Raw genomic sequence first — 18,729 nt, 5'->3', positions numbered from 1 at the left:
AACATGGTATTTTAGAAAGAATAGCAAGAGATTGTTATGAATTAAGTTTTTATGAATTTATTTATTTTTCTTATAAAGGAAGATAAGAATAGTATTTTTGAAGAAATTAAACGGAAAACATTAAAAATATTATAAGAATTTAATAAGATAAAAAAAACATTTTCTGAAGGGGCATAAGCTTTGGTCCATCTCTAAAGTAAAAAATAAATGATAAATTTAATGTATCTATAAAAATAACTCAACAATTAATTTAAGCTTAGAAATATTAAATATTAATTATTGAATCGTGTGCCATCTTCGTTCGCACCGTCTGACTCACGCTCACGTACGTGCGCGCGTACACGCATTAATTCTTTGTTAATAATATCACACAAACTTCCTCACGCCACTGATTTCTCTTCCCTCCATCGTTTCTTCCTTCACTCTCGGCGCGTGTGATAAACCAGCCGTCGATTCGAGAATGGGCAACGACGGCGTGCCGGCGACGGCGGCCGAGGTCGTGGCCGTGGCGGCGGTGGAGCTGACTGACGCCTCCAACTGGTGGCACGACGTCGACGACTCTCCGATGTGGCAGGATCGTATCTTCTACACCCTCGCCGTACTCTACGGTATCGTGGCCACCGTAGCTTTGGTATCGTCGCGCACTCTTTCAATTCCGAATTAGGGTTTTATAACATATCTCTAATTGTTCAATTTCTTTTCTAATTTTTATTTGATTGAATTTTAGGTTCAACTGACTCGGATACAATGGAGAGTTCCGGAGTACGGTTGGACCACTCAGAAGGTCTTTCACTTTCTCAACTTTTTGGTGAATTCGGGTTTGTATCGTTCAAACCTTTTTTTCTTCTGTAGTTCTTTTTATCTCTTTGAAGTGATTTTTTGAATTATTACTTATTAATGTGATGTGACGTTTTGTTAAGGGATTATGCACTCTTTTTGGTTTTGCAGTTCGGTGTGTAGTTTTCATCTTCTTTCGGAACGTGCAGAGGTTGAGGCCAGAGGTATAGGGAATGGAATGTAGCATTTAATTTGTGCCATTTTCGTCACATCAGATTAGTTGTTTATTATTCCAGTAAACCATCAATTCAGTGATCGAATTATTACTTTTTCTCTCCTACTGAACTCTCAAAACATAAAAAGAATAATATGTAGTCCTTTTCTTAAAGTTTTATGACATCTACGCCTCTTTTTTAATTCCAAGGTTAGGGTGTTTTAAAGTAAGTAGGCATCTTATATAATTCTCAGCCCCTTACCATCTCAAATTCCAATAACCGTGAACATAACGAACAACAACAATGTCTGAGTATGATGAGGGTAAAACACTCTAGGAACTAGAGTTAAAGATTTATTACAATGAGAGCAAGCTATTTTGTTGAAGAATTGCATATTTGCTTTACTTGGTGTCATTTTTCAAGGGTCTTTGTACATAATTATTCTGACAACCAAAAGTTGGATTAATATCTTTCACTAAAAATAGTTGTGCTTCAAAATCTTCGCTGAGTAGTAGTTCTTATATTAAACAACACGGACGGAAAATGCATATACTTATTTGGTGCTAACGGAAGCAATGTCTTTTCTCTTTTCAAACAGAATTCTTCGTGTTTAGAACACTAATGTGGTGCTATGTGTTGCTTTTATTTTGGACTGAATTGACGTTTATTTTGGAGAGGGATAGATGAGATAAACTCTTGAGACAAATGGACATGTTCTACTCAAGTTTAAAACAGTTTCATTAACAAAGGGACTAACAGAACAAATGTCACAATTCTTTAGGAATTTCTTCATAACATTCAATGCTTTAGGAGAGAGAATAAAACTTTGAGGACCAAATTGATGGTTCACTCTTTATTATTTTCTATTTATGGATGTGAGACTCACTCTTACACTGACTCACTGCGTTTCCTTGTGTTTGTAGATTGTTCAACACATCTTGCTTGACGTGCCAAGTCTTGCTTTCTTTACAACGTATGCAATTTTGGTCCTGTTCTGGGCTGAGATTTATTACCAGGCAAGTATTTTTTGTTGTGCATTTGCTTCCCTGTGGGTTATTTGCCTTGTGTAATTTTCTTTCCATGGCAGTTTGTTTTTCTGTCTGGTTTTGATACTGCCTCTGTGTTTAATGCTTTTGCAGGCACGTGCTGTATCGACTGATGGACTGAAACCAAGTTTCTACACAATTAATATCATCGTTTATATTGTTCAGGTGAAAATTCTATTTGTTTACAAAGTTTGTGTATGTAATCAACTATTGAATGATGTTTGACTTTAGTTATGACTCAGTACACTGTACACGTTACTAGAAGGGCGATTTTATGCAGTATCCAATATAGGATAGTATTTTAGTTGATTGCAAGGTTATTCTGGATTGCTTTCCTATCACACAACCTTAACAAGTCTTCCGTGGACAATGTATTGATGGCAAGCCACTAACCATTTTCTCATTTCTCAACTCAATAGATTCAAACTCTTGAAATTCAAAAGGCCAAACCTATAATGCCATAACCAGCTTTCTGCTTCAACATTAACAACTGATAAACACTGAATTGCAGTAGTATCAAGACTTATCTTAAAGGTTATGTTCTTGGACAAAGGTTCTTTGTGTAACAGCCGTTGCTTGGAATCATAAACCTCAATATGATTCTGCTGCATTGTCATGGTATAACTTTTTTCAAGTAATTGCCCGTCTACTCAATAGATTATTCTTCATTGAAGGAACATACAAGACATCATGCATATAAGCGGTCTTTCCATCTTTTTGTGTAATCATTACCTTTCCAATTCCTTCTGCTGCAATGGTACTATTATCAACAAATCTCACACTGCTCTTAACACTGGAGTCAAGATCTATCAACCAATCTCTATTTCCAGTCATGTGATTGGAACACTCGGCATCAAGATACCAAGAAGAACATTCTTCATCACAATTTGTGGTTACCATCAGCAACACTTGGTTTGAAATAGAACTTTCGTCATTCTGTACTAAGTGTTCGTCATCACTCTTCTTAACTTTCTTGCTTGTATTGTTGTCCTGCCACTCATAAGAATAAGACCAAACTTGTCACAGTTGTAACGCTGCACCATCCTTCTGTCAAAATTCTTTCTTCCTCTGCCTGGGTACTGATTTCCACCTCTGGAAATATCTTTTGCTCAGTGCCACTGCCATCATTCATATTATCTGGAGAGTTTTAATCTCTCTTTCTACCACCACCTCTACCTCCTCTTGATCTTTTACTCATTCAACCATGACACTTATTTTTGTTCTGATTGGTCTTAACGTGAAAAGTTTGTTCAACAATCTTTTCAGTATTCTTCCTCTCCATCATACGTTGCTCATGTGCCTCCAAAGAATTTTGTAATTCTTCAACAGTCATGACTTCAAGATCTTTTGATTCTTCAATTGCAACCACAATATGATTAAATAGAGGAGTTAGGGTTCGAAGTAGCTTTTAAAGAACCTTGCAATCATCTATACTCTCATCACGCACACCCGCATTAAATTTAGCAAAACTCGAAGCTTGCTGAAATAATTTGAATTGGTTTCTTGATCATTCAAAGAAAGAAGTTCATACTGCCTTCTAAATGATAGCAGTTTCACCTTCTTTATTTTTCCAGAATTGCCATAAATTTGCTTCAAAGTATCCCACACTTGCTTGGATGTGGCAGCCTTTGAAATTTTCTGGAAAATTGTTGCAGAAACACACTAATGAAGCAACTCCCTAGCCTTACAATTCAGCCTCTTATTCTCCTTGAAAACAGCCTTCAACTCTTCTCCAGCATTCTTGGGAGATTCTTGAAATCCAATCTTGACAATCTGATCAACTTCTTGAAAGCCAAGAATTGCATCCACCTCAACACACCAATTTTCATAATCCTTCCATCAAATATGGGCAAATTTCTCGGTATACCAGCACAACCATGAAGCACACCCGCAACAATGCTTCGATAGAGTACTTGCCCTTTCACACCTACACAGTCCCACAACCACAACTTTGGATACCACTTTGTTGTGACACAACACAATACTCACTCACACACACACACGGTTACATCACACACACTCACTAGAAACACTAATTGAGAGTCTTAAGAAGTGGACTTTAAACTAAACTCAATCTTACAAAATCAGCTTTTAAGATGAGGTTTTCACCCATGTATATACTATGAATTGGTCTTAGCTCTTGTTGATGTGGTATCTCCAACACCCCCTCATCAAGGCTGCCTACTCGTGCGTGAGACTAAATATTTATGGGTGGTCCAAGAGTACACACATGAGGTTGTTTATTTATAGATGAAAATAATAACAGAAACTATGGCCTAATCCCTTTACATTCAATAGAGAGAAGAGAAAACGAGGAATTTTCTCATTTCATCATACTGAATATACATCAATTACAAGTATTTAAAGTTCTGAATGACAGTTAAAACAATTACAAAACACTTTGATTATTACAACACGAAGAAAGTAGTAAAATGAAAAAAAAAACCACCTAGACAATATCCTGGAAGTGAAATGAAAACAAGAGACACAAAGGTGACGTTCAAGATGATTCTTTAATCAATGATCTTCAATCTTTCAATCATTTGAAGGAACTGAGAAAAAATTGTTTTTCACAAATATGGAGCTCTCCTTAGATGTTTGAAAATATTCTGAAACTTTCTCAAAATAATCTTAATCAACTAAAATGTTCTTGCTTTTTGTATCTTGAAGAACATTTTAATTGATTAAATTTGTTTTTAATTCAATAAAAACTTTCTTTCCCAGTTAACCTTTAACGAAGGAATTTAAATTGATTCATTTACACAATCTTTGCATGACCAAAGGCAATAGAACCGTTTACACAATAACAAACATCAATTACAACATTAAACATTCAAATCAAGTCATAGTTATTTGGATCAAGGTGGTAGAAGCATAAAATCTTTTAGCTTCAAGCTTTTGAATCAACACGATGAATCAATCTGCATGTAAGGAGGGTCACTGGATTGCTCCACTCACTTTCAAAATGATCTCTATGTTGAGGTTCTTCAGCAACTATTTTGGTTATGGGAAGTTCTCTAACTTTTGAATTGGGAAGTTGAAGGGATTAGGGGGATATTGAAATGCTTGGTTGTTCTCTCTTTTGTCTTTGGTTGAGGGTTGTCAACTGAAGATAGTGAAAAATGACAGGCTTCTACTTTAACTTGTTGAGGTGAACAAATGAGCTGATATGATAAGCCCCCTAGCAATTGGAGAATCCTCCCTTAAAAACTAGCTGCTAAAGGGGTAGAACAAGACACTTAAATACTATAGTGAACATCTTGTATTAATCAATAAAAGACTTAGGCATCCCATAGCACCCAAGTTTCTACCATAGCAGTTCCCTTTGAGCATGTCTCTATGGCTCATACTCTACGATACTTTACTTGGTTACAGTTTACTCAACTCTTTGTTGATTAAAACCCTCTACTAATCAGACCCCTATGTACATAACCCTTTTTGAGATATCAACAACTAGCTCTAATACCAATTGATAAATTGAAGCACTTTGGGAACCCTCTCTTAAAAGCTTGTTGTTAAGGGGGATAACCAAGTATCTTATACTGCTCGATGTGAGACAGGCATTCTAAAATATCCAAGTCCCTATCATTAACAAATGCATTTTGGCTTATTTCTACCTTTCCTGAGTTGGGAGATGCCTAAGCAGGCTTTTTGTTTGATCATGCAGTGAATGTAGGAGGGTTTCTCTGCCAACAATTGTCAAAACAATAATGTTCATTTGTTTCTTTTGTTGGTCCTAACGGGTAATAGTTTTTTTCACAGGGATTATAATCTTGGAGGTTGTTTCAGTGCATCTGTTTTATGGTCCACTAGTGGTTTAATTGTCCATAGTTGTGATTGGTTGTGGCTTCACAACTTTGCTTAATGTGTGGATCTAGAGGGATTAGCCAGTATCAAGATGATAATAGAGCTGGTATGGGAAATACAAGAAGCAATAAAAAAATATGTATAGTGAAATGACAATCTGGGCAGGTTCGAGAGGTCCAAGCTCCCTCGCAAGTCTCCTTCCGCATACCCTCATTTTACCATACAAATTCATACACGCCCTATACCACTACTGCCAACTTGACAGTTAGTTAGACTAATCTCTCTTGTAATTATGATCAGGTGCATTGCACCTTTCCCCTCTCCTCACATATACCTTAGATATTTTATTAGTGGTTCTATCAATTGATGGTAATTAACATTTAATATTCAGTGTATCTATCTTTTGTGTCATAATTAGTTCATATGCATTAAAAGTTTTAGGTTCTGTTTGTTTTAAGTTTGTTGAATTTGACCCAACTTGATTTTTGGTCAATTTACATCAGATTACTTTATGGTTAATATTGTGGTGGAAACCTATCAACGGACTGCTCGTTCTTTCTAAGGTGTTCTTTGCAGGTTTGTCTATACTGGAATTAGGTTTTTCATTTCTATTGATTGTGACTTATATCAGTCTTTGCTAATGCATATAATATGTTGCAATAGGGGTCTCTTTGTTTGCAGCCATTGGCTTTCTTCTTTATGGTGGAAGGTAATTTATCTGTACTCATATCAAGGTCCAATCTTGTAATGAAAATTCTGTTGTAATTTTCAATAGCAGATAAAATTTAACTTTATAAGCTATTGATGTGGGTATGGTAGAGCTCTTCATCCGAATTAAATAATTCGTGGTACATGTTTGAGATCTTGTTTACAGATGAGTTATTTTCAATTCCAAGATAAATTGTACCTTTGTGTCTTGATTGATCTTCTCAAAAAGTAGACTTTAAGTATAATTCAACCTCACAAAACTGTCTTATTAGGTCATCATATCTCTAGTTGATGTGAGATTTCAATACACACCCTTGTGTTGAGGATTGGACATCTCAAGCATGGAAATAAAGGGGTTTCCAATAACGGATGACATGATAGGTCTAACAAACCTCATTAAGTCCAACAAGCTTCGTTAGGATAGATTTTGATATCATCTTAAAAAGTGGACTTTAAGCCATAATCAACCTTACAAAACCGACTTATAATGTGAGGTTTGCACTTTTATATACTATAATTTGATCATATCACTAATCGATATGAAATCTCCAACACATATTTTCTTTATTTGGTATCCAGTCTCTGAAATTTCTGATAGTTGTGGGGTCTTGGTTCTATGAGGTGGTAGGAATATAAATATCACTAAGACATCCATCAAGAAGAATAAAAGGGATAATAATAATTGTAGCATTTGATAAATGGCATGATGTTTGTCATGTGATGTGTTGATTTGATTGATGTAGTGTTAAGAATATTAAATATCAGTATAATAACTTCTTGTGGTGAATTGTTTCTATACCTGCTGTAGTCCCTGTAAGAAGATGTCTTAGCAAAGACAATGTCTTACTGTGTTGGGAGTTTGTAGTGCAATGCATAATGTCTTTTTAAATGTGGATATTCCCTTGAAACACTCTTATCCAGAAAACTCAAGTTACAATACTAACTAGTTAAAAACAACTAAAAAGTCTTTTTTAGTTTAGACGGATCAAATTATGCCATTTGGTCAATTCAATACCAAGTGTTTAGGAAGACTGTTAGTTTAGATATGTCCTTTTTAATGGGTTCACCAAGAGTATTACCCAATGTTATTCTGTCTCAAATTATTTGACAATCCTCCATCTGATCAGCTTTTATTTGGGCTGCCAATGGTTTTCTCATATCACTAATACCGTATCAGTTGTATCACACCAAAGAATTGTATATGCTTTACACTACAACAAAATATTGGATTCTTTAGTTTCACCAAAGGCTTTAACATTAACTGGCCGGAAAGTGGCATTATGAAATTACTTGAGGCCTACAAATGGGTATCAAATCATTTTTGTTGATCTCTTGTTGCCCCAGTCCAAAACAAAATATTTTTTTGAGCTTTAAATTTCCTTATTGGTCTGTTGACGAGGAAGAATTGACTTTTTGGCAAATGAGGTAAAACTTTGGGGAAGAAAACAGTTTTTGTTTCATCAAGGATTGCTTTCCTTTCATATTTCATCAAATATACTAAGCAAAATCAAGTGAGAACAGTTTTCGTATGTGATTTTTTTTTTTCGGCACCGGGGAGGAAGAGAGGAGGGGTGAAATATTGACCTTCAAATTGTTATGCCTAACCCCAAAGAAATAATTCAGAATAAATTTTCAGTTTATGTGAAGATAAAGAAACAGATACAATTTGAAAATGTGGAAAAACCAGTATGGACAATTTATACTCAAACTAGAAATTTATTGAAACTTGGACAGATCTTTTGAAAATAAACATGAAACCAGCTTAACAAGTTGAAGGATGCTAATTTTGTCTTTAGTTAGGCATGGTCTCTTTTTATATTACCCTGATTTGGACAGCACTGTGAGTGGCTTTCTGAGATTTTGAAATTTTCAAACACTATTTTGTTTTAAATGTGTTAGCATAAAGTTATCATAATTTTTACCTGCGAGCTATGTTGCTGCCTCACAATCCTACAGAGGGATGCTTGGGCTGTCTTGGAATTTTGATACTAAATGGGAAACAGATTATGGCATTTCCCTTTACCAAGCTACTAAGTACTGTACATGATTCAAATCAGAACCAACTCCCTGACAATGCTAGTTAGAAAATCATATTTTAGAGGCATAGTTTCTCTAGACTATTTGTTTTGTTTCTAGTTCACATAATGGCTTATCTAGTGCTCTATCCATGTTTTTTAAAGAAGATATTTTTGAGCTACAGTGGCTTGCTATATGAATTTGCTTCTCTGTTTGCTCTGTGTAACTTATCCTTCTGTTTCTCCTTGTCTTGTTCTCTAACGAAATTTCCTCTTCCTTAAAAAATAATTTTTTTAAGGCAGACAAAGAGACTAAATCTAGCACTTTAAACTTCTCCTTTTAAATTGAAAATTTGAATTGTGTATACTTATGTTTTTGCATACCATATGTATTACCTTCTTTCTTCCTTTTCTGATTCCTGCAACCCCTTTTTGACATTCTACAGACTGTTCTTAATGCTACAACGCTTTCCTGTTGAATCCAAAGGGCGACGTAAGAAGCTGCAAGAGGTATGCAATTTGATGATGAAATATTTTTGAAATATACTTATGAAATGTCTTGATATGATTAATTACCTTAAGTTTAGATATATAAGATCATAAAATGATTCTAGCAAGGTAACCAGAAAAAAGACGAAAGGGAATTTAATCATAGTTAGGAAGTGTAATTTAGAAAACTATAATTAATAATAACGAGTTATGTGGGAGTGGGAATATGCAGTTCAGAGTGCCATTAAACTTATGCATTGATAAGAAAGAGAATGCCAGAATTGAGGCATGATTGGGAAAACTGTGCTACCTGCTAGCACTGCAGTTAGCATTTGTCAAAGAGATACAGGATACACTTTGGGAAAATAATTATTTTTTCCAGGAAGAAGTTAAACGATAGTTAAGTAGAGTAGAAGTATAAACTTTCGCACGAAGTAGGAGAATCATAGGAATAAAGACATCAGGAGTTTCAGATGTTAAACTAATAAACCAACTATTGTCAGGACCAAATCATGTTCGATGATACTAAGATCTCATGTTAAAGTTATACATATACAATGAAAAAGGAGAGAAGAAATAAAAAGGAGAAAGACGTAATATAGACTCTGAATAGTAATATGACGGTATGCTAGATGGATATTTTGTACATAATCTGAAAATATTTTGTAGATATTCTGACAATCTACATGATGCTTCTATTGCAGGTTGGCTATGTGACAACCATATGTTTCTTATGCTTCCTTGTCAGATGCGTTATGGTGAGCCCCCTTTTATTTTTAATTATTAGCGAGTTCTGTTTGCTTGGTTTCTAAATTGAGTTTGATTACATTATGTTGTATCAGATGTGCTTCAATGCATTTGATAAAGATGCGAACCTTGATGTCTTGGATCATCCTATTCTAAACTTTATATATTACCTGGTAAGTTATTTGTGTTCTTTACTTCCTTTATTGTGGTATTTATACTACCATACTCCTTACCATTTCTTTTTAGTTATTGGTTAGGTAGATAGGAGGGAAATATAGGTGGGCAAATGGTGTGAGGTTATTGAATCCCAACTTTGAACATCATCTGCTCTCCTTCCTCCAACAGATACGCCACCAGGCTCCGAGGCCATTGGCTCCTTACTGTTTCTAATTATTATGCTAATGCTATACCATTTATCATGCTTTAGTTGTGTCTGCTTTATACTCGTCGGGTTTCCTTTTCTTTAAGCTGTGTGATGAAGGCTGACATATCCTGTGCCTAGTCTATATTTTTTCTACCCTGAATTCTTAGAACCCTTCTCTACTTACATTCTACTCCTCTGTCTGGTACTTTAGAAAGTTTCTCCCACTATTCCTCTTACAGTTTTCCTATTTTTTGTTGCAGCTGGTGGAAATAGTGCCTTCTTCTTTGGTCCTTTTCATTTTGAGGAAGCTCCCACCTAAGCGTGGTATCACACAATATCACTCAATTCGCTGAAAAAGGGTATTATCAGTATTCACTATTTTGTTGGATGATTATTATAGTCCAAGGTAATTTTTTAGAGTAGAGACAAGTCAGTCTTCAATGTACCGGTGTCAAAGCTTGTATCATGGAACGTGATATATTTCATGTATTCTCAATCCTATTGATCAGAGTTTATCACTTAGATGTTAAGCTTTGGCCCTAGCACAGTATTTTTAGTTGTGTGATCCAGCAGTTTTATACGATGATAGTTGGGAGAAGGTGATAGTGTTATCTTGTATAAATAGTGTTTTTAACTGCTACCAGTTCGTAAAATATATTGCTTCTTCCTTTCATGTTCTATGTCGTATTAACTTGCTACATATCCTACTTCCATTTCTTCAGTGAAGCTATATTTTTTTGGTGGATTCGATTCTTCATTTGTTTGATCTTTCAAATTTCACTTGGAGTCGAGTCTCTGCCCTAAACAAATTTGAGTGGTGAAAACGGTTTCCCCATGAAATTACCTTGTTTGAATACTAAATGCCATTACAATTACTCAAAAAAAAAAAAAAGCAAGCATGTTCAGTAGTTGTTTTCTATATGTCAAGACATTTGAAGATCAAAGAATGCATACCTGGCTGACGTTTGCCTCAGGTTAAACTCTGTAGCTTGGTTCCGGAATTTATGGTGTGGACTTAGGATTCCTAACCAATGATTCTTATATACCATCTTCAGGTCATGTTATTATGAGCTATCGGTCACTAGTGTTTGAATGTTTGGTTTGACTTATCTTCCTTCAGGAATGATAGTTTTGAATTGTTATTAGGCAATAAAAATAAACATCAAGATTTTTTTTTAGGAAAATACAATTACAGAAAATAATTGTATATGCTCTTACATGAGAAGTTTACGACTTAAATATTTCTAATGCCAAATAAGAAATTAAAATAAATAAGATGATTCGTGCAACAACATTGTTTAATGTCATTGTCTATACAAAAATTAATAAAAAAAAAAACATTTTAACGAGTTGAAAAGCGATTGAATTATATTGTAAAAAAATAATTTTAGTTTGTCAAATAGTATTGAATTGACATATTCATATATCTGGGTTATTTGGGTATCAGTTTGTTAACTTTTTTTACAAGAATAAATAAAAAAAATACAAGAAATAAAAAGGTTATTGAGTATCTTCAAGCTGAGTATAATTACATTTAATTAAACTGTTCTTACCTTCCATTAATATTATTTAATTTACTACAAAATCTGAAGAGAAAAGGATAAAATTAAAGAAAAAAAAAATGTTCTCTTAAACAACTAGCATTATATTTTTTGCGGCATTCTTAAAACAAAGAGAATATTAACTATTGTATTAATGTTTATAATTTATTAAATATATGTTGGGAAATGAATAAATATAGACCATTAATAAAGACAGTGATGTCATTGTGTGGGTATGGCTAGGAAAGATTGACGTGGCATTGTGGAATCCTAAATGAAATATTTGCGATTGTCCCACACCACACGCCTTTTACTGAGAGGCTAACTTGCTCCACATGTTTAAGAAGATATATCTGTTGAGATAATTCCACAACATCTATGTATGGTACTCATAACTTCACCACAATCCTCAACAAAGAGTGTTCCATTCCATCTCTTCCAAACACCAACTCTCATGGCCATTTCCTGTTCTGCAGAATGGTCTCTTGCTTGCACTAATTCTTGCAGAACAACCTCCCACCACCTGCATGCATTCATCCCCACCTGCCACTTCCCTTCCTGGTCTAATCTCTCACCTTCTCATCCACGCTTCTTCCATGTCAATTTCTCAGCTTCTCGCACACCCATTTTGGAAGAAGAACCTTCCAACACCCCCATCATCCATTTAGATGTTAACTTTGCTGATGTTCAACAGTATTCCAAGCCAGAAGCTGAGAACTTGAACGAGTTTTTATGTGGGTTGTTTGAGGATTCAAAAACAAGGGAACTTGCATTTGACTACTACCAAAGGCTGAAAGAGAGGCCAGAGTTTAGGCCTGAGAAATCAACACTGAGGCATGTGATCAGGTACTTGATGAGTTTGAAGCAATGGGATTTGATTTTGTCAGTTTCTGAAGACTTTAAGGTTTACCATGTGTTGCCTGATAGGGCTACTTGCTCTAGGGTGATTAAATTTTGCATTGACCGTAGGAAGTTCAGGGTTGCTGATGTTCTGCTTGATGTTTTTATGTCTGATAGTAAGGTTGCTTTCTTAGCTTGTAGTTCTGCCATGGGAAGTTTTAATAAGCTGCATATGTTTAGGAATACTGTTCTGGTCTTTGAAAGATTGAAATCCACTGGTGTTCTTCTCGATTCTGTAGGTTATTTACACATTATGGAAGCTTACTCTAAACTTAATGAATGTGACAAAGTGGTTCGAATGTTTCATGAATTTAAAAGTAGGAAGTTAAAAAGTTCACCAAGATATATAGCTCAAATTTATGGGATTCTATGCGACTCATTGGGGAAGTTTGGAAGGGCTTCTGAAGCACTTGATTACTTTAGAGAGATGACTAAGATGGGGATTTCTGAATACTCAATTTACTCCACCTTGATATACTCTTTTGCGAGTTTGCGCAAGGTTGATGTGGCCGAGGAACTTCTTATAGAAGCTAAAAGCAAAACAGTGATAAAGGACCCTGAAGTCTATTTAAAGCTTCTGCTAATGTATGTGGAAGAAGGTTTGTTGGAGAAGACTTTGGAAATTGTGAAGGCAATGGATGATGCAGATGTAAAGGTTTCTGATTGTATAATATGTACTATTGTGAATGGCTTTAGCAAGAAAAGAGGGTTTTTAGCTGCAGTTAAGGTTTTTGAAGATCTAGTTTCCAAGGGCTATGAACCAGGTCAAGTCACTTATGCTTCAGTTATAAATGCATATTGGCGTCTTGGACAATACAATAAAGCAGAGGAGGTGTTTCTAGAGATGGAGCAAAAGGGGTTTGATAAATGTGTTTATGCTTATTCAAGCATGATTGTGATGTATGGCAGAACTGGGAGGGTGAGAAGTGCAACAAGGTTGGTAGCTAAGATGAAAGAAAGAGGGTGCAAACCAAATGTGTGGATCTATAACTCCTTGATAGACATGCATGGAAGGGACAAGAATTTGAAGCAGCTTGAGAAGCTGTGGAGAGAAATGAAGAGAAGAAAGGTAGCACCAGATAAGGTGACTTACACCAGCATCATCAGTGCTTATAATAAGGCAGGAGAGTTTGAAAGTTGTATGAAACTTTTTGATGAGTATAGAATGAAAGGTGGCCTTATTGATAGGGCCATGGCAGGTACAATGGTTGGTGTGTACACCAAAGTTGGTCAGGTTGATGATCTGGTGAAACTCTTGCAGGACATGAAAACAGAAGGAACAAGACTAGATCAGAGGCTGTATCAATCTGCTTGGAATGCTTTTAAAGATGCAGGGTTGCAACTTCAGGCAAAATGGATGAAAGAGATCTTCCTTGTGGCATAGTGTTCTTTCAATTTTGCAAACAGTGGCCAAATCTGAAGCAGAAATTTGTGAAATTTGTGAAATTTGCAGTATATATATATACCATGTATAGGTTTTGTGGATGAAAATCTCTTGCTTGTACAGTTATATATATGCCCTTTTTCATTACATCCTTCCAAAATCAAAATTGTGCTCCAGTAACACAGGATGAAAATGCATAGGTTGTTGTAAAGTTTTTTTGTAACCAACATGAACACAACTGAGCAGGAATTCTGTTTTATGTTCCAACTTCACTGGACCAATGCTGTGTTGGAAATGGCATATTGATTAGAGATATGATCAAGTTGATCATCTACTATGCTTCTAGTTTTCTAAATTGTTATTTCTCTAGGAATCAAACAGCATGAAGACATCCTTTTCCATACAATTTCTCAATCCATTGGTATAAACACACTTGTTTTGGTATCCCTGCTTTTGGTTTTTTATATGATGAAAATACCCTCACATAAATGTGTTTACGTGGATCATGATACAAAAAGAACATGCTTTCATTTTAATTATGGTGCATATTTTCGATTAGAGTTGTTAAAATTAGCTTGATTTGAACTATTAAATAGAAACCAATTTTAAAAAGAAAAATAGTTAGTTGTTATATTGACTAAATTAGATACTATTTTAAAAATTAAAAAATTATTGATTTCTAAATAAGTTTCTATTATTAATAAATAGTTTCTAAATTGGTATGTAATTAGCTACCAAGGTTTTTGCCACAAAATTTAGAATCTAAATAATTGGCAGTTAAAATCTTGATTGTTAATTAGATACCAATTTAGAAACTATTTATTAATAATAGATACTAATTTAGAAACCAATAATTTTTTTAGTCTTTAAACTAGTATATAATTTAATTAATATAACAATTAATTATTTTTAGTCTAAAATTAGTTTTTATTTAAAATTAGTTTTTATTAATGATGGTATGTTAAAAAGTATTTAGTCACTTTAGTTCCGTTTAACAGACTAAACTGGTTGAGTCACTGATTTTTCACATGAACACTCTTAGCTATTTAATTTGACATTTTTTTTCTCATAAAATTAATATAATTTTAAGAAAATAATAAGTAGTTCAATTAGACCTGGTCCGATGAGTTAATTTAGACCAAGAAAAATATGACTCATGAAAATTTTGACTTAAATCAATCCATTTGACAAATTTATTTCCAATTTAATTATTTGTATTAATTACTTTTATTCAAGTAATCAAATTATGCCTATATTTGTAAGAACCAAATCAATGATATCATACAGAAAAAGTGGTAAACTGGTCTAATGTTTGTTCCATTTTAACTATAAAAGTTGGAGTTGAATTAGTTTGAAACTAAGTAAACAATTTAAAAATTGAAAAAAAAAGTCGTTAATTGGAAAAATCGGTTAGATAAAAAGTCACTTTTAGTAACGCAATATAAAAGAAAAGAAAGTGATTTTTGTTGTGCCTTACTAACAAAATGTTGTACTCTTCTATTTAAAAGAGTTGATATAATGAGTATTAACTAAATCTAATATTTATTTATTTTCATCAATTTAAATGTTTTTATTTCTGAACATAAACTACTATTATATTAAATTTATTTTTTATAATATTGATTATGTGTAATTTTCATATAACATCATTTAATGAAATATTAGTTACTTTGAACTACATAAAAAATTAAAAGATAATATAATAAATATTAAAAATTGTGAAATGAGTATTTTTTTTATAAAATTAAAATAAGCAATAATATATATATATATAAAATTAAAAATAATAAGAAAATATACTAAAATATGTGAGACAACAATAAAAAAAAAGCAATTTAATGTTATAATAAATTTATAGTAATGTTATTCACATGTTCATTGTATAACATTAGTTTACCATTAAAGGGGGTTGCTAAATGTAGACAAGTTAAATTAAAAATAAATATCCAAAATCTGAAATTTAAAAAACAATTTGATCTATGAAAAAAAAGTTCATTATGTTATTTTAAGGCATTTAAGTTAAAGAGAAGAATTTAAACAAATTGTTAATTATTTTGAATATCATAAATAACATAAAAGTTATAATGTTGCTTTATGTTTTCGTAAAATCTTTTAAGAAAATATTATTTTTCGAAAAAATCAAACAAACAGACTTCTCAATTAACAAAAAGAAAAGGTAGAAACAAATGTACTTAAACATGTCATATTTAGCATTAAGGCACACAAAATAATTATTGTAATTCTGTTATGATATTTAATTTTTAATATATCAATAACTTTTTATAAAATAGTATTTAGTGTAATCAATAATACTAATTTTAAATTTTGTGGAGGAAACACACTCTTTTAATTTTAAAACCACTGTTTTATTTAATTTTTAAATATTAATTAAAAAGGAAAAACTTTTTCTTCTTATATCATAAATAATCTTATTCTCATTCTTTTATTGGTGTATTGAACCTCACTTATATATGCATTCAATCAAAAGTTGGTGATAGGAGGATAAGATTGATCTTTGAAATTTAAGTCGTTTTTAGCTAATTTTGACATGGTAGGTAGTTAGAGTTATTTTTTAATTTTACGTCTCTTTTTGCTCTGCATGCGAGTTAAATCACTCCTTAAATGGATCATATTTATTCTATATTTTCTTGTTGATAAAAAAAATCATAAATTTAAAAATAAAATACCATAACTTTTTAATTTAAAATGAAAATCCAAATATAGAAACAAAAGCATATAACTTGTGAGGAAGATGACAAAAATTGAAAAAAATACATTCATATATGGTTGGAGGTATTGATAATGAAGAGAAGTCCATATACATGATTCCTTTGGTTTGTCTGAAAATGGACACTTGGATCCTTCTAAGAGGAGAACGTGGGAAGTGAAAACTCATAGCTTGAATGTGACAATTTGTCCATTTTTGACAGTTAACAACATGTGTTCGATGGTAACAATAGCAATAACATCATTATAATCGTCAACAATTCAATAAATAAAAGGGAAATTACTACATGCACGGTCTAAAGAAGCTTCGAAATTAAAGTGGTTTTAAGGATAAGCCATCTTTGTAGTGAGCGACATAACAACCCTTGACGAATTCCAACACACCAATGCCCAAAATACATGGCCAGACAAACAATATAAGCAATTACGTGAACCTTACAGCACAACACGGTTTCGACAAATCGGTCGTGTAAAGCTCCAACATGATTCCAAAAGCATAACCAACCTTCTTCACACATTCCAAGGTGTAGAAGAAACAAAGAAAGCAACAAACTCCCCAACATTTCTCTCCACAACACAACATTCTTGTCTCGTAGCTGGTGTTCTTGCATATCACATTGCAAGGCCACGACAGAAAGAGTGGTTCATTGTATATATTGTTTATTGCTGATAAAAAAAAAGAAGGAGAGAAGATGACGCTATGGATCAAGGCCACGGGAGCGTTGAAGGATAGATACAGCATTTGGGTGGCGAAGCTCTTGCCAAGTGGGCCATGCAGGAACCCTGATCTTGAAATGGTGATCATCAAGGCCACGAGCCACGATGAACAATGCATGGATTACAAGAACGTTCAGAGGGTTTTCAAATGGCTTCGCACTTCACCATTGTACCTTCAGCCTCTTCTCTACACTCTTTCCATAAGGATGGAGAAGACTCGTTCGTGGGTGGTGGCTCTCAAGGGGTTGATGCTCATTCATGGAGTGTTTTGTTTTGATCTTCCCGCAGTGCAGAAAATGGGAAGGTTGCCGTTTGATTTGTCACTGTTCAGCGACGCATACATAAACCCTAATAGGGCTTGGGTTTACAACGCGTTTGTTAGGGCTTATTTCTTGTATTTGGATCAGAAGTCAGCGTTTGTGAGGGTGGAAGCAACGAGAGAGAGCAAGAGTGGGGGCAAGGAGAAGGAAGAGAGCGTGATGGAAGAGCTGCAGAGCTTGGAGAAGCTTCTTGGTTTGATTGATTTGCTTCTTCAGATCAAACCTAGGAGCCCTAACATGAACGTGGTGCTTGTTCTTGAGGCCATGGATTGTGTGATGGATGAGGTTTTGGAAATGTATGGAAAGTTTTCTTCTAGGGTTCATCGGGCTGTGTCGAGGGTACTTGACATGGGTGGGATAGAGGAAGCTAAGTGTGGTCTTGATGTTGTGAGAAAAGCTGAATTGCAAGGGGCTAAGATGACTACATATTTCAACTTCTGTAAGGACATTGGGGTCCTTAATGTTTCTGACTGCCCTGAAATTGTGAGGGTGGATGAGAAAGACATTGATGAACTGAAAAGAATAAGAGAGGGAAGAACGATGGAGAGTGATGAAAATGATGATGATGATGATGATGATGAGAAGAATGGTGATTGTAGAGCCATTGTGACCGTTCCTGAGAGGAATCAAGTGGGTTTGAAGACTGTGATCACTAACCAATGGGAAGTGTTTGATGATGATTTGATAGTTATGGATGGTGCAAGTGTGCCCTTGGCCACAGCAAATAATAACCCTTTTCTTGATTATTCTTTGAGCCTAGTACCCTATGTTCCCGTTTCCAACAGTGTTCTTCCAGATTTGATTATTTTGTAGCATGTGTACACACGAATGCAGGTTTCATTTCCAGCTTCTCCTGAGGTTTATGCTAACATGCATTTAATGTATTCTTTGAAAGGAAAAATAAATAAAATAAAGGAAGATGTAGTCTTTCTTTGTGTTTCTCATCATTGCAAAGTTGTATACCAGGCAAAT

General features: G+C 34.1%; 3 protein-coding genes across 4 annotated transcripts; all 3 read left to right on the top strand.

Moving 5' to 3' along the window:
* The first annotated feature begins 258 nt into the window (after positions 1-258).
* Positions 259-10,841, top strand: LOC137806122 (tobamovirus multiplication protein 3). Its single transcript, XM_068606081.1, has 11 exons — positions 259-631; positions 728-818; positions 949-1,001; positions 1,916-2,008; positions 2,132-2,203; positions 6,349-6,421; positions 6,509-6,554; positions 9,015-9,078; positions 9,762-9,815; positions 9,900-9,977; positions 10,429-10,841. Exons 1-11 carry the CDS (start codon positions 461-463, stop codon positions 10,519-10,521), a joined length of 888 nt encoding a protein of 295 aa, XP_068462182.1. The 5' UTR covers positions 259-460; the 3' UTR covers positions 10,522-10,841.
* Positions 10,842-12,030: 1,189 nt separating this feature from the next.
* On the top strand, positions 12,031-14,327 carry LOC137806121 (Pentatricopeptide repeat (PPR-like) superfamily protein). 2 transcript variants are annotated; one of them, XM_090300413.1, is made up of 2 exons: positions 12,079-12,555; positions 12,849-14,327. In XM_090300413.1, exon 2 carries the CDS (start codon positions 12,863-12,865, stop codon positions 13,991-13,993), a length of 1,131 nt encoding a protein of 376 aa, XP_090156539.1. In that variant the 5' UTR covers positions 12,079-12,555; positions 12,849-12,862; the 3' UTR covers positions 13,994-14,327. The 2 variants fall into 2 exon arrangements, with proteins under 2 accessions (XP_068462181.1, XP_090156539.1); XM_068606080.1 differs by having other exon boundaries at positions 12,031-14,327.
* Positions 14,328-17,183: 2,856 nt separating this feature from the next.
* Positions 17,184-18,729, top strand: LOC137805730 (putative clathrin assembly protein At1g25240). Its single transcript, XM_068605663.2, has one exon. The coding sequence runs from the start codon at positions 17,413-17,415 to the stop codon at positions 18,568-18,570; it is 1,158 nt and encodes a 385-aa protein (XP_068461764.1). The 5' UTR covers positions 17,184-17,412; the 3' UTR covers positions 18,571-18,729.

Source organism: Phaseolus vulgaris, chromosome 3 (genome assembly GCF_051622355.1).
Source record: "Phaseolus vulgaris cultivar YP4 chromosome 3, ASM5162235v1, whole genome shotgun sequence".
In the NCBI taxonomy this organism is placed as follows: domain Eukaryota; kingdom Viridiplantae; phylum Streptophyta; class Magnoliopsida; order Fabales; family Fabaceae; genus Phaseolus; species Phaseolus vulgaris.
Note: the sequence above shows the minus strand (reverse complement) of the source record. Positions and strands in the feature narration are given on the sequence as shown.